Here is a 16,314-nt window from a genome sequence, read left to right on the forward strand (position 1 = left end):
TGCGTGGGGTGTGTGTGTGTGTGTGATGGCAGTGTGTTCACGGGGCGGGAGGACAGTGGGGGTCACTCCTCTCTGTCGGCGCTCAGGGCCCCCACTGAGCTCAGCACAAGGAGGGGCCCTGGCCAGAGCCGGCTCTAGGCACCAGTAAGCAAGCAGGGGCTTGGGGCGGCACATTTGCAGGGGCGCAAGAATCCCGCATGAGAGCTGAGACCCAACAGGGGGCCCTGGGAGATGTAGTTCCTTGGTTAGCTCCCTGCCTATAGAGCCAGCCCTGGAGCAGGGAAAGAACTACATTTCCCAGCATTCCCTTGGCTGCTACAACAGGAAAGGGAGGGGGAAGGAGTATGGAACTGAAACCTCATGCTGCAGCTTTGGTAGGGACAGAGCCAGCTCTAGGGTTTTTGCCGCCCCCCCCCCCCCCCCCCCGCACCCCTGTATTGCCCCAGCCCTGGACTCTCCCCCCACCCGCACCCTCTGTGCCCCAGCCCTGGGCTCTTCTCCCCCCACACACACCCGCACCCCCTGTGCCCCAGCCCTGGCCCCCACCTACACCTCCTGCCACCCCAGCCCTGGGCTCTTCTCCCCCCACACACACCCGCACCCCCTGTGCCCCAGCCCTGGCCCCCACCTGCATCTCCTGCCGCCCCAGCCCTGGGCTCTTCTCCCCCCACACACACCCGCACCCCCTGTGCCCCAGCCCTGGCCCCCACCTGCACCTCCTGCCGCCCCAGCCCTGGGCTCTCCCCAAAGAAGGAATTGGGGGGACTAAATGGACAGTGCCCCTCTCTATCTGAAGCCTAGCAAGGGAGGTACGTGGATCCCACTGGAATTTAAAATGAAAAGGAAGGGAGGGGAGGCTCTGGACCTGGGCAGCTTTAGATACAGTACCAGGCACGCAGGAGGATTTCCACTTCTGAGCCATGGAAGCAGAAATTGACTTTTCTTTTCCAGATTTAGCGAATATTCAGAAAGGGAATCTAGCACCTGCCTTCCAGATTTGAACACCCGCAAAATTCAGGAGTGCTCAAGCTCAATTTGGGCGGCTGTTACTTCATTTCTCCCAAATCAAATCTACTGATCCACTGTAACTTGCTGTAGAAAAAGTAGGATAAATTGAGCAAGAAATGCTTCCCGGTGGTTATTAGGACTGGAATTGCTATTTTCAACAGCCATGGCTTTTTTTTTTTTTTTTTTTTTTTAGTTTTATTTGTTTAAAAGGCAGACAGTGATATCGCATTGGCAAATTCCCCATAGAAAGAAAGAATGGAACAAAAGAATAATAAAGGCACCTCAACTTTTCCTCATTTATGGAGGACAGTCTTATAATATGCATCCAGATATCCTCCAATCACACAAGCTGAAAATTGTTCCACTTTACTGCAGTTCTGTAACCATATGGGAACCAATCCTGTCTGTGTTCTGTGCACATCCAAAATTCCTGCTGAATGACCCGCCCTGGGAGCGAGTTACCAGTGACCCAGGGCTGGGGCGGCAGGAGGGTGCAGTTGGGGGTACGTGGGGGGGAGAGCCCAGGGCATTGGTCTCCCCCTCGCCCCACGCTCTATGGGCGCCTGGATCACACCCCGGTACCAGGGAACCACGTGTGCGTCTGTCTGTCCATCACCAGGGTCCGCATGCGTCTGTCTGTCTGTCTGTCCATACCCCCAGGTTTCGCATGGCCATATGCATCTCTCTGTCTGTCCCTCCCCCAGGGACCACATGCGTTTGTCTGTCCATCCCCCCAGGTTTCGCATGGCCGTATGCATCTCTCTGTCTGTCCCTCCCCCAGGGACCACATGCGTCTGTCTGTCTCTCTGTCCACTGGGGGCTGCGTGCTTCTGTCTGTTTGTCCCCCAGGGACCATATGCTGGTTGGTGTCTGTCTGTCCATCCCCCAGTGTGGTCATTCTCCACCGGCTCTTTGTTAGCATTTGACTCACTCCATTAACAGACGTCTATTGTGAGACACACAAAACCCACCGCCCCCGGGGAGATGAGTGTCTCCCACCTGCTGTCGGGAACAGCTTGTCTCACCGCGCGCTGCCTTTGAGTGATCTGTCTTTACCTGCAAGGCTGGAGAACACAATTTCCAGCAGATACACAGACGTCCCCACATAGTCGCCGCACTTACATCTCACGATGACCAGTGTGACACAGGCTTTCAGCAGACGTTACATGACCCCGATGGTGAACCCAGGGGATCCCTGTACCCCATGTGCCCTGTGCCCTCTGCCAGCTGGCACCGAGAGGTCCGTGGGTCACAGACGTGACTAGCAGGAGGTGCTGGGGGTCATGGTGCAGGGGCACTGGCAGAGCCCTGGGGTTGCTGTTCGCAGTGTTTGGTAAGCTACAGACTGGGGGGCTGTACCCTGGAAAGCAGAGACGCTGACAGACACGTAGGGGTCAGAGTGGAGACACATCTGACCGTGAGCTCCTCGTGCGATGCAGTGGGACAAAGGGCCAGTGCCCGCCTGGGCTGGAAACACAGGGGAGAAGCGAGTGGGAGCAGGGAGGGGATTTTACCCGGAATATGGCACTGGGGAGACCGATACTGGAATCCTGCCTCCAGTTCTGGGCTCCACATTAAAAAAAAACATTATAAATTGGGGCAGGTGCAGAAAGAGGCTCAGAAATGACTCGAGGGCTGCGGAAATCGCTGTGCCGTGGGAGCCGTACCGAGCTGGGTCTGCCCAGCTGAGCAGGGGGCAGAGGGAGAGGTGACGTGATGCGTGTGGAAGCCCCTCCCCAGGCAGATACCAGCAGGCACTAGCGCTGGCGCTCTCATCTAGCGGAGACGGGACGAACCAGAGCCAACGGCTGGAAGCTGCAGCCCGACAAACTGAAATCGGAAACAAGGCACCGATTTGGAACAAGCTCCCAAGGGAAGGGTTGGAGTCTCCAGCTCCTGGTGGCGTCACATCCAGCCTGGGGCCTCCCTGGGGGGGCTTTGGTGAAACACAAAGTCCTGGGGGCTCAGCACAAGAGTAACTGGGCAAAATATTCCGGCCGGGGCTGTACAGAGCTCAGACTAGATCAGGGGTAGGCAAACTTTTTGGCCCAAGGGCCACATCTGGGTGGGGAAATTGCATGCAGGGCCATGAATGTAGGGCTGGGGGGGGGTTGGGGTGCAGGGAGGGGTGTGGTGTGGAGTGCAGTAGGGGCCTCAGGGCAGGGGGTTTGGGCAGGACGGGTGCAGCAAGGGGCTCAAGGCAGGGGTCTCAGGGCAGGGGTTTGGGGTGAGGGGTGCAGGAAGAGTCTGGGGTGCACGAGGGGGTCTCAGGGCAGAGGTTTGGGGTGAGGGGTGCAGGAGGAGTTTGGGGTGCACGAGGGGGTCTCAGGGCAGGGGTTTGGGGTGAGGGGTGCAGGAGGAGTTGGGGTGGGGGCTCCGGCCGGGCACTGCTTACCTGGAGCGGCTTTGGGGTGGCAGCGGGGTTAAGACAGGCTCCCTGCCTGCCGTGGCCCCACACCGCTCCTGGAAGCGGCCAGCACCACGTCCCTGCAGCCCCTGGAGGGGGCAGAGGACTCCGCGCGCTGCCCTCACCTGAGGGTACCTCCCCCAAAGCTCCCATTGGCTGCGGTTCCCCATTCCCAGCCAATGGGAGCTGTGTGGGGGGGGATGTGCAGGTATCTAGTCCAACCCCCTGCTCAAAGCAGGACCAACCCCAACTAAATCATCCCAGCCAGGGCTTTGTCAAGCCGGGCCTTAAAAACCTCTAAGGAGGGTGATTCCGCCACCTCCCTAGGGAACCCATTCCAGTGCTTCACCACCCTCCTAGTGAAATAGTGTTTCCTAATATCCAACCTAGACCTCCCCCACTGCAACTTGAGACCATTACTCCTTGTTCTGTCGTCTGCCACCACTGAGAACAGTCTAGATCCATCCTCTTTGGAACCCCCTTTGAGGTAGTTGAAAGCAGCTATCAAATCCTCCCGAATTCTTCTCTTCTGCAGACTAAACAATCCCAGTTCCCTCAGCCTCTCCTCATAAGTCATGTGCTCCAGCCCCCTAATCATTTTTGTTGCCCTTCGCTGGACTCTTTCCAATTTTTCCACATCCTTCTTGTAGTGTGGGGCCCAAAACTGGACACAGTACTCCGGATGAGGCCTCACCAATGTCGCATAGAGGGGAATGATCGCGTCCCTCGATCTGCTGGCAATGCCCCTACTTATACAGTCCAAAATGCCGTTAGCCTTCTTGGCAACAAGGGCACACTGTCGACTCATATCCAGCTTCTCATCCACTGTAACCCCTAGGTCCTTTTCTGCAGAACTGCTTCCTAGCCATTTGGTCCCTAGTCTGTAACAGTGCATGGGATTCTTCTGTCCTAAGTGCAGGACTCTGCACTTGACCTTGTTGAACCTCTTCAAATTGGAGGATTGGGGCAAAAGAAATCTGTCTAGGTCACTCTGGACCCTATTCCTACCTTCCAGCATATCTACCACTCCTCTCAGCTTAGTGTCACCCGCGAGAGTGGGGTTAAGACAGAGGGGCCTCACCAGAGGAAGCAGGGGAGAGAGAGAAAAGACACTGAGGAGAAACACGCACATTGCCGGACCAGATCCGTGCTCCTGCTCAGAGCCCGTCTCTGGCAGTGGTAAAGTCACAAAGTCAAGCACTCAGAACTCAGGAAGTGCCAGAGCTAAGGTTCCTGTCACCCTTAGTTTGGTGCCCTGTAGCTACTCACCAGCATCATCCCACAAGCCTGGAGCTGGTGGAAACCTGAAATTTCTGTCCCATGCAAAATTCTGAGAGTCCCAAAGTTGTTTCATTCTGAACCAGAACGAGAAACCAAAATAGCAGAATTGCTCACAAAACAGTCTGAAAGTTTTGAGAAATGCAGTTCGGGGTCAGAAATGTTTGTCTGATACACACGACGTTTCATTTTCACTTGTATTTGATGTTAAATGATATAAAATCAAAATCTAACCAGAACGGTCAGAGAAACATTTCGGGTGAGATTCACAAGTGGACGCGGGTGCCCGAATCAGTGGGCTGGGTGGATTCTGATGGGTGTCTCTCTCACTCTGTCCTGTGGAAGCTGTTCCAACTGGGCGTAAGTAATTAACGACTCCTTGGAGCAGGGGCACGTGAACTTGACCCTCCCAGGCAAGTGCCCCACCCCTACGGCTATAGCATCATGTCACCGGCTCAGTGACTCTTTAAATGTTTATCTGCAGTGGAGCAGGAGAGCCGCACATCAGCCTGTCCCATGGCCCAGGGGTGAGAGCTCTCTCCTGTGCGGGGGGGGAGAGCCAGAGTCAAATCCCTTCACCCCATCGAGCGGGGGTGGGGGGACTGAACCCCACTCTCCCCCCTGCTGGGTGAGTGCGTGAACTCCTGGGTAACGGCGAGCGCTGCTGGCGGCTGTTCTTGCAAACAGCAGCTTAGGTGCCTGACCCCAGGCCCAGCTCCCAGCTGTGAATCCCACCCCGAGGGTGGCGCCTCCCTCCAGCCCAGACTTGGGCGACAAACGCCAGGAGAGGAGCAGGGCTTAGCACCCCCCTTTCCTGGGCATCTCCCGTTGGCTAGCTCGGTGGCTCCCCGCCCAGGGTGCTGGCTTTTGGGAAGACCACTCGTTGTCTAGGAAGCCTGGGAACCAAACCCAGGCTCTGTGAATCCCTCTGCGTGTTGCACGTAGATGTCGGTCCTGCTACGGCTGCTCCGTAACTGAGCTTGCAGAGTCTCTTTTCCCCCAGGCAGAATAGATCCAAGGCTTCTTTCCTGCTCCCGCCAGGAGCCTGTGGAGCAGCTCTGGGTGTGTGGAGCCAGCAGGGTTGGACGCACACAAAGGCAGCAGGGAATTGTGCTCGCCAAGGTGGGCAATCAGGACAAAGCATTTAAAAAACGCCCAGGGGTTCTGAAAGGTGGGGACGGGCCTCCAGTGTCTGACCCCTGGGCAGTGGAGTTCAGACCGGTCACTGGCGCAGGGCCTGGGGCATTGTGGGGCAGTGGCTGGAAGACACAAGAATTGCAGCATCTGCACTCGCACTGCGGTGACCTACGTAGGTGGCCGTGGCTTTTCGCCATTCGGGACGTGGTGTCACTGCAGCTCTGTAATCGGGAGTTCACGTCAGCGGGAGGCAAATGTTAGTGTCGATAAATGTGTAACTAGGTGGATGCAAGTTGGCTGATGTCAACCTGCCGTTGGAGTGTAGACCAGACCTCAGTTCAGTTCTGTCCCCAGTTTTGTTCACCAAGGATAGAGCAGAGATAAAGGAGGTTCAGATGAGTAACAATCACTTGGGTCTGGGAAACCTGCTGTGTGAGGAGAGATTAACGAGAAGGGGCTGTTTAGTTTAGAGAGACAATGATAAATGTACAAATTAACGAATGGCAGAGAGCAGGTCAGTTAGGGCTCCTCTTTACCCCCTCTCATAATGCAAGAACAACAGGACACGCGATGAAGCAGAGGGTAGAAAAGGTAAAACTGACACACGGACACCCATGTACATAACACGTAACTCCGCTGTAGAGCTCATGGCCACAGGTGTCATGTGCGGGATTCAGAGGAGAATTGGAGACTCAGACAGACAGGCAGCACCTCCACAGTTACACGAGAGAGAATGAAAACACAAAACCAAGTCTCCAGTGTTTGGAAGGGATCTAAGCCCTCCCCCTCAGGGCACAAGCCACCCAGCACTAACTACCTGGAGTTAGGAAGAAATTCTCTCTAAGGATGACAGGTTTCAGAGTTCAGAGTAACAGCCGTGTTAGTCTGTATCCGCAAAAAGAACAGGAGTACTTGTGGCACCTTAGAGACTAACAAATTTATTAGAGCATAAGCTTTCGTGGGCTACAGCCCACTTCTTCAGATGCATAGAATGGAACATATATTGAGGAGATATATATACACACATACAGAGAGCATAAACAGGTGGGAGTTGTCTTACCAACTCTGAGAGGCCAAACAACAAAGCCCGATGCCAACTCTGTCCACATATCTATTCAAGTGACATCATCATAGGACCTAATCACATCAGCCATACCATCAGGGGCTCGTTCACCTGCACATCTACCAATGTGATATATGCCATCATGTGCCAGCAATGCCCCTCTGCCATGTACATTGGCCAAACCGGACAGTCTCTATGCAAAAGAATTAATGGACACAAATCTGACATCAGGAATCATAACATTCAAAAACCAGTAGGAGAACACTTTAACCTCTCTGGCCATTCAATGACAGACCTGCGGGTGGCAATTTTGCAACAGAAAAGCTTCAAAAACAAACTCCAAGGAAAAACTGCAGAGCTTTAATTGATATGCAAACTAGATACAATCAACTTAGGCTTGAATAAAGACTGGGAATGGCTGAGACATTACAAACATTGAATCTATCTCCCCTTGTAAGTATTCTCACACTTGCTTCTTATCAAACTGTCTGTACTAGGCTATCTGGATTATCACTTCAAAAGTTTTTTTTCTCTTAATTAATTGGCCTCTCAGAGTTGATAAGACAACTCCCACCTGTTTATGCTCTCTGTATGTGTGTATATATATCTCCTCAATATATGTTCCATTCTATATGCATCCGAAGAAGTGGGCTGTAGTCCACGAAAGCTTATGCTCTAATAAATTTGTTAGTCTCTAAGGTGCCACAAGTACTCCTATTCTTTTCTCTAAGGGTGAATTATTCTGCACTTGTCCATTGGGGGGGTATCTTCCCCTTCCCCTGAACCAGCTGGTACCAGCCAGTTTCAGAGAGAGAAGAGGGGGCTAGATGGACGCCTGGTCTGATCTGGTCGGGTGTTTCCTGTGTTCCCATTAGAGTGAATCGAAATGTGTCAGACACTTTACCTCGAAAGGCAACGTAATCAAAGCCAAATCTTGTGTTTTAACAGAGAGAGCTCACCTGGAGAATTACTCTTGGCTGAAGTGAACGTGCGACGTAGGTGCAAAGATGAGTTGCCAGGAAATAATCACTAGCAGCGTGACATCACATGGAAGAATGTGCTCTACTTCTAAAGCAAGTTACTCTTCCAGTAACTACACACCCCTACCTAAAGAAAGGAGACAAATTGCAGAAGCAGCAAAGCAGAGAGCAATTGAGATTCTGAGAGATGCCCTGAAGAAGAAGGACCGAGTGCTGATGGAGAAGCCCCAGGAGCTGTTTTTGGATGATAGTGGAGATCCCAAATCGTGGATGAAACGCCATGTGATACTGACAGAAGAGTTAGTTCGAGATCTCATCTCAGAGCTGGAAGCTGTGAAGTTTAAGGAGGATCTAACCAGGGAAAATAATGACGCATATATTTATTCAGAGTCTGGTGACAAAACAGTGTATTTGTGCCCACTGTTCTGGAAGGCTTCTATATATCTTGGAGAAGGGTCTCAGCCAGGGACTCTTATCCATGAAGCGTCTCACTTCCTGGGGATACGAGATATCAACCATTCCAAGGAGAGTATCGATGTTGCCTTTGCCTGGAGAGGGAAGTTGGCAAAGTTGAAAGTTGGTTCAGAACCCAGTGTCCCAGATCTGAATTCCCTTGCGAAAGCACTATTAAATGCTAACAACATTGAGTGTGAATTTGAAATTACCCTAAATCACAAAGGAAGATACGAGAAGGGACGATACTCCTGCTGTGGGGAAAAAGCCGTGAACTCAGTTTGTGAGAGAGCTGTGCCTGATGAGTTTCTTACCTGCACTTTCCAGGGAAGGTAAGCAACTCTCCTTTCCCATGGGCAGTGCATGTTGTGGGTGGTTCCCTCCCTATTAACTGTATGGCAGTGGTGCCCCGGGACCCCACACAGGGATTGCGTCCCCATGGTGCTAGGGGCTGTACTCAGGGAAGACAGCCCTTGCCCCAGGGCGCTCGCAATCCAGGATTATAATAAGGTACAAGTGGGTGGAAGAAAGACAACCAGGGCAAGGGGTGAGACGGTGACAGTAAAACGAACACCAGGCGCCAGCCCCTGAGCTGGTGCAGACCAGGGTGGCATAGCTCCATTTACTGCAATGGAGCCAATTGCACTAGCTGAGACCTGCTCACACCTCTACGTAACAGCTCACACATCTCAGCCTTCCTCGCGCCAGCCACTGCCAGACTACAGCCATTGTCAGCGTAGTCACGGTCAGACTAGCCACTGCCAGCCAGCCATTGTTTCATTGGGCACCAGGGCAGGGGTAAAGCTGAAGGAGGATTGCAGAGGACGAGGTGGGCGTTTAGGAGACGGTATGAAGGTGCTGGTGGATGAAAGACCAGCCGGCAGTAAGGGATGAAGTAACGGGTAGAGGGAAGGCCGAGGTCAGCGCTGTGGTACTGTAACTCAGGGGTTCTCAACCTTTTTCTTTCTGAGCGCCCCCCCCCCCCCCCCGCAAGATGCTATAAAAACTCCACGGCCCCCCTGTGCCACAACAACGGTTTTCCTGCATATAAAAGCCAGGGCCGGCCTTAGGGGCACCAAGCAGGACAAGTGCCCAGGGTCTCACATCACAGGGGGCCCAGCAAAGCTACATTGCTCCGGCTTCAACTTCAGCCCCGGGGTTCAGCCCCGTGCAGTCGGGCTTTGGCTTTCTGTCCTGGGCCCCAGCAAATCTCATGCCGGCCCTGCTTGGCGGATCCCCTGAAACCTACTCGCGACCCCCCCAGGGGGTCCCGGATTCCTGGTTGAGAATCACTGCTATAACTGACTGGGGGGGGGGGGCGGGGGTTGACATGGGGGAGGAGAGGGAACTAGGGGAGTGACAACGGGGTGATGTGGTTGGAGCAGAGAGCCGGGAAGCTCATCCCAGGAGGAGGGTTTGAACGAGCCTGAGGGGGAGATGATCAGGCCTGGGCCCCACAAATCAGAACGTCTGGTTTCTTTTTTAAGTTAATTTTTAAAGCGGTGTGTGTGGGGGGGGGGAGGGGGTTGTTTGTGTTCCCCTACCTGGGTGTGTGTTGGAGTCGAACCCTCTCCGTGGAATCGACTCTTAAGTTAACCTCTGGGCAGTTTATTCCACAATTTTCCCTTAATGGTGTTTTCACATTCCTGTAAATCACCGGCTACTGGTCCCTCTTGGAGACACACCACAAGTCTTCTGCAGCTGTGCCGTTGATCTGATCCAGTGTGGCAATTCCAACGGTCCTAAGTTAAATTCTGGGTCTTTATCCAAATGAAACCTACTGAGGTTCACCCGTCACCAAGGCCCAAACTCAGCCCTGGTGTAAGTGGATGGAGCTCCCATGGAAGTCAATGGGAGCAGGTCCAGACTGCACAAGAAGGTGCAGGAGCAGGGATCTTAGACCTGGAGACTAATTTTTCCTTTTTTCCCCTCATTTCTGTCAGTTTGTCAATAATGAAGGACATTGATGAAATACTGACGGAGTCATTATTGCTAGCAAGAGACAGAGTGAAGAGACACATAGATGAGCTTCGGGAAATTGCAGATGCTCTTGACAAGATCCACAAAGGAGCGACAATAGCAAACATTACTGGAGGGACAGTGGGAATTGCCGGGGGGATAACAACCATCGTAGGCCTCTGTCTCATTCCTGTTACATTTGGAGCATCCCTGATAGTCTCTCTTACAGGGCTTGCTGTTTCTACCGCAGGGGGACTGACCAGTGCAGCCGCAACCACCACAGATATAGTGGCAAGTAATGTCAAGAAGGAGACAGTAAAGAAGCTCCTTCAGGAGTGTCAGGCTGACGTGGAACATATCCTAGATCTTATGGAACGCGAAACTGAAAGACCGCAAAGCTCGAAAGATAATGAAAATAGTGGTTTCAGGATTTCTGACGTTGTGTTTGCAATCCCACAGATAGGTTCAGGGGCAGGACGAGCTGTTCTTAACACCATGAAAATGGTGGATGCTGGGAAGCTCCTGGCTAATGCTGGTAGAATTGCAAAATTTGCAGGAGCTGTGACCCATGTTCTAACAGCTCTCACCCTGGGGTTAGATATTTTCTTTGTAGCAAAAGATTCTATGGATCTCCACAAAGGTGCAAAAACAGAGCTGGCAGCTAAAATCCGAGAAGCCGTCAATGAAATGGAGCAAATGATTGGTGAAATCAACGAAATGGTCAAGGCCCTAACTTTAAGGCCCAGCTTGACAAAGCCCTGGCTGGGATGATTTAGTTGGGGATTGGTCCTGCTTTGAGCAGGGGGTTGGACTAGATACCTCCTGAGGTCCCTTCCAACCCTGAGATTCTATGATTCTATGCAGATAAACAAGAGTGAATTTGGGGCAAAAATAAATGGCTCAGTTCTGTAAGATGCTGAATGTCCATCCCCACGGCCTTCCCCAGGGACTGGAGGGATTCAGCACCCCACATCATCCTGCTCTTACGCCTAGCGAGAGTGATGGTCCTACAGAACACACCCACCCCCAGTCCCCACACGCTTTTTATCTATTCACATGCAGGATTATTACATCTTATGTATATTATTAAAACAAGGCCTAAAATTACTCTTTGAATTTCTTAGTAGCAGCAGTGGCTAAAGAAGTTTTCCACAATTAGAATTGTAACAGGTGTGCACAGGGCATGCTATAGTTAAGTTCCAACTTCCTTTTTAACCTCGTTCTCTCCCCAGAAGAGGTTGGTTTGTTTTTTTACAGAAAATTCTGAACGTTTCCATTTTTGGTCTCAGCCCAGAGGGGAATTTTGGAAAATTTGAGACGTTTGGCTCAGCTATTTGAGTTCAATGTGTATTAAGAAAACCACAAACAGCCCCATACGCTTCTCCTCTAAAACAGCTGAATCCATTCTGTTCAAACTTGGCTTGCTTTGTAGAGCTCATTGAGATTTAACAGCCAGGTTTGAAGAAAGTGAGTTATACAGTCTTAATGTTATGACCATTTACCATTACTCATAATGCCCAATAAGAGGGTTTATTCTCTCAAAGGAATTACCATGCAGTCAACTCACTGAGTGGATTTTACAGACAAGAGTTTTAGCTGAAATCTTGCCTGCTCTGCCTGACTGTGACATTTAAACCATACACACAATCAGCGGCCACTCCGCCCCCAAAACCATCCTCCCCTGATAGCCACATTATTTGCTTCCAGGTGTTTCGATCAAATTAACCAGTGATCAGCCTGAGAGGAGGAAGCTTGTGTGACACGGCACCCCATATTCATCATAGTGGCAGGATTATGATATAATTATGATGCATCTTGTACACGATGTGTCATGTGCGGTGTCATTGGAAAAGTTAAGACTTGCTGAATAGGATTATCCTATTTGCGTGCATGTATCATGTTTGTATCTGAAGTTATGCATATTGACTATGGATGTGTATTTCAAGTGTAGTTACACGTGGGTAACACCCACAACTAGTTTGTCAGGTACAACAATGGAGAAGCCAGACAGTGCCAATGGCTCATCGACAACGACAATGAACCATGGAAGAGCTTGGCCTTCCTGGGAACGTTTCAGCCCGTCTGTGAGTAATGGCTGCTAGGACTCAGCAAGGGCATGTGACCAGACCACATGACACTGAACTCCATTTTGGTAGCTGTATTTTTCTACCAACTGGGCTTGGAACAAAGGGTCCTGCCCTATGGAAAAACTATAGAAGGTGGGGAGTGACATCATCTCGGGGCCTCACTCCCCACACAAGAGAATTCCTGGAAACGCCTGAGGAACAAAGACCGAACTGGGGGAAGGGCTGGTCACAGGCTAAAGGGATTTCTAGCTTGTGTATGGAAACATGATGGACTGCTTGTATCATCAGTCAGGGTGAGAAATTGCTAATTTAAATCCTATCTAGAATATTAGGCTTATTCTGAGTTTTTGTTTATTTGCTAGGTAGTCTGCTTTGATCGGTTTGCTATCACTTAAAACAAGTTTATTAACTACAGAAAGATAGATTTTATGTTTTATCTTAACCAATGTATTTTGAGTGAAGTGTCTGGGAAAATCTCCGCTCTGTAAACAAAGGCCGTTGCATACCTTTCCAACATCGAGAAGAAAGCGAACTACATTAACGAGCTTGCATTGTACAGGTCCCTGTGCAGTGCAAGACAGTATAATTCTGGGTTTATACTCCAGCAACGGTGCAAGGCTGGGGAGCTGGGAAATTGGCTTCTGTCTGTCCTTGAGTGGCTCAGGTAAAGCACTCAGGTAGCTCAGTTGCGTGTGTGGTGCCACCTGCTGTCATGTTGGAGGATAACAGGGCGGGGGGGGGCGGCGGCGGCTGGCTGAATCACCAGCAGAGCAGTGAGAGAGACCAGTTCAGCTGTATGGTTGGGGGCAAAGCAGTTCCCACAGCTCCCAGACTGCAGCCCGGGGGTGACAGCCCGTCACAACTTGTGTTCCCCACGACCTGGGGGAGTTACAGTTCCATCTACTTAGGAATGTGCTAATGTGGCACCAGTCAGCATGGTGTCAAGGTTAGTCTTTCTGTGAAGGGGGCTGGATTCCGGGGAAAGATGGAAAGTTCACTCCCACCCTGTAACCATAAAAATTGTTTATTAAAAAACCAAAAAATTGCAGTGAGAGCTGGATGCCTTTACTCTGCAGAGCTGTGATTAGTGAGCTTCAGCTATAGCGACTGGCTGAGACATTGTTCCGATAAGTGCCCATACATGGGACCGCCAGAGGCTGGCTTTGATTCTCTTTGAGGGGCAGGGTTTCTGCTCGGTTTACAGCCAGCTTTTTGGGAGGGAGCACTTGACAACTTGCTAGGGAGCAACAATACGAAGGTGCTGCTACCTTTTAATGGGTTTCACCTTCGTAGCTGTCACCACCACCACTTGCTGAGCCCCAGAATTTACCGTCATCCTATCTTCTCGACCCTGAAAGATGTACACACCTGGTGAGAGGAACCAGATGGGTCAGGAAGAGTGGCCTTGTGGCTGTTCCCTTGACTGGGAAGCGATCGAGATTCTATTCCTAGTCTCCCACAGACACCCTGTGTCACCCTGGACACGTTGCACGGTCTCTCCTCAGTTCCCATCTGTAGGATTTTACCTGTAAAAGAACTGAAGTAAAACTTTACTTTTAGTAATTTCTGTTATTCCTTTATTTGTCTTAGTTTCAAGTGCTTTGAGAGAGAAATGATGATTACGGTGGTGGTTTGCAGTGGGAATAGGCAGTGTATCTTTATGCAAACTCCAAACCACAGCTGCCCAAAAAGCCACAATCAAGAAAGGTCATATTTGTTAAGGAAGCAACCTGGCTTAAAATGGAAATTAATGCCCTGTAAAATAATATATTTTATATAAAACAAATGGAAAAAGGGGGAAATGGATAGTAATGAGTATAAATCAGAAGCTAGGAATTGTAGAAAACTGATAAGGGGAGCAACGGGACACAAGAAGGAATCTATGGCCGACAGAGCTAAGGACAATAAGGAGGTTTTTAAAGTATATTAGGAACAAAACGAATTCTGACAATGGTATTGGCCCATTACTAGATGGAATGGTAGAACTGTCAATAATAATGCAGGAAAGGCAGAAGAGTCCAGTAAATATTTCTGTTCTGTAGTTGGGGAAAAAAGCAGATGTCATCACATCATATGAGGAGGAAACACTTTCCATTCCAATAGTAACTCAGGAGGATGTAAAACAGCAGCTACTAAAGTTAGGTATTTTTAAAATCAGCAGGTCCAGACAATTTGCATTCAGACGATTAGAAGAGCTGGCTGAAGAGCTCACTGGCTTGTTTACGTTGATTTTCAGTAAGTCTGGGCACACTCGGGAAGTTCCAGAGGACTGGAAGAAACCCAACGTTGTGCTAATATTTGATTTTGGGTTGTTGGGACATTGGCCATAAATTGAGGGTTAAATCAGCTGAAATAAGGGCTGTTGCAAACATGACACTTCTTGTTGTGATGGTGATTTGTTTCAATATGTAATTTTGTATTTGGAGTATTTGGTTAATTGTCTTGTTTTTATGACAATTTTTGATGTGTGCATGTGACACAATATAGTACCCGTATGTTGGGTTATAATCCCATAAAAGACAAGTTTATAGGAGTTTTCAAAGTGTGTGTTAATTAAAGTTTGCAGTCAGGAGGGAAGGGAAGTTCCATCCACCCGTGTTTTAGGTGTCAGGCAAAAGGAAAAAAGCAACACCCCCCCTCACAGCCCCCATACTGCACCCCCCATGATGGGGATTTGGGGGCCACAGGAGACGGTGACTGTTCTCAAAGCCTCATTGGAACATGTCAATAAAAGAACCTTGAGTCTGTTTGAGCTACAGCTATGAGGGCTCAGCCGTTTCAAGCATTTGAAGGTTTAATTGTAACGTTTATAAAAGCCAATCAAGCAAGGTCTGTTAGTCCCATTCCGGGGGTACAGGGGTCCAAGCTTTCAACATTAAGTACCATTTTCCCCCAGTGCTTAAACAAAGTGAGACCCTGAGCCTGTAAGTGACTGCGTGTGGCATATTGCCTCGCCTGGATGCAGCCCCATGGACTTCAGCTGCAGCGCCACGTGCAGGATTGGGCCCGAAGGTTTCAACTAGGGCTGGTCAATGTATTTATTTGTTCTGAAAACCAATAAACAAAATCTCAGCATTTTCCCATTGATTCTATTTGATTCCAAAGTTTTAAATTTTAATTGCAAATAAGTTAATCAAAAATAAAATTTTACAAAAATATTAAAACAAAACTAAGTTTGTCATGGAAGAAATTTCCTCTCTTTTTTTAAACAATCCCTAGTTTTATTGAATACAAGCTATAAAACATAAGTGTATTTAAACACACAGACATAGTGTTTTACCTGCACACGCAGTGTGTATATGTAACCCGCAAGGGCATTTATAACAATGTAACTGCTTTCAGCTGAAGTGATGCAATATTATGCAATATACAGCGTGTGTTTTAATTTTATTGTGTGAGTTTCGTAACACTGTAACAAGTAGCTTTGCCAATGGGGTTTCCATATTTCATAATGGAATGATCATTATATTAACCTGTATAACCAATAAACACGATCCAAGGTGTAACGGCTAAAATGAACAAACAGTCTCATTCATCCCAGTGAGGGGTTAACTCAGCCCCTAGTCAGGATTATTTCATTGTCACATTGTTAACTATTTAATTTCTCAGGAAACCAGCTGAGAAAGGAGCGGGACGGTCACAGGTCGGTGCCGTCTACTGTGAGTGGAGTCTCATTTCAGTGCCACCAGCATCTGGGAGATCCCACTACTTAGTCTCCACCCCATGAAAACATAGGAACGTAGGACTGGAAGGGCCCCTGGGTCACTGAGTCCAGTCCCTGCTATCACCGGCGACCCAGGCATAGGATCCCATTCATAAACTCCTCAAGAGTCACGTGTGAGGAGCCCAACAGAGCCCAGGGGCATATTCGAGCCCCCGAAGGGGAGCCAAGCTCAACGGCCCTGTGGAGCTGGGAGCTGCTCGATCATTTCTGAACAGCTG

At 49.9% G+C, this 16,314-nt stretch overlaps 1 protein-coding gene across 3 annotated transcripts in view; it reads left to right on the forward strand.

Annotated features, from left to right (window-relative positions):
• LOC135974286 (uncharacterized) overlaps positions 1–15,887 on the forward strand; it is a 137,180-nt gene extending 121,293 nt beyond the window's left edge. Inside the window, exons 1-3 of one of the 3 annotated variants that reach the window (XM_065561302.1) lie at positions 1,230–3,038; positions 7,842–8,658; positions 10,270–15,887. In XM_065561302.1, the coding sequence (XP_065417374.1) occupies positions 7,901–8,658; positions 10,270–11,056 (1,545 nt within the window). In that variant the 5' untranslated portion in view covers positions 1,230–3,038; positions 7,842–7,900 and the 3' untranslated portion in view covers positions 11,057–15,887. Of the gene's footprint in view, positions 1–1,229; positions 3,039–3,397; positions 5,816–7,841; positions 8,659–10,269 lie in introns of those variants that run through there. The other 2 variants (XM_065561303.1, XM_065561304.1) reach the window with 2 other exon arrangements.
• Positions 15,888–16,314: the final 427 nt, after the last annotated feature.

This window comes from Chrysemys picta, chromosome 11 (genome assembly GCF_011386835.1).
Source record: "Chrysemys picta bellii isolate R12L10 chromosome 11, ASM1138683v2, whole genome shotgun sequence".
Taxonomy (NCBI): Eukaryota; Metazoa; Chordata; order Testudines; family Emydidae; genus Chrysemys; species Chrysemys picta.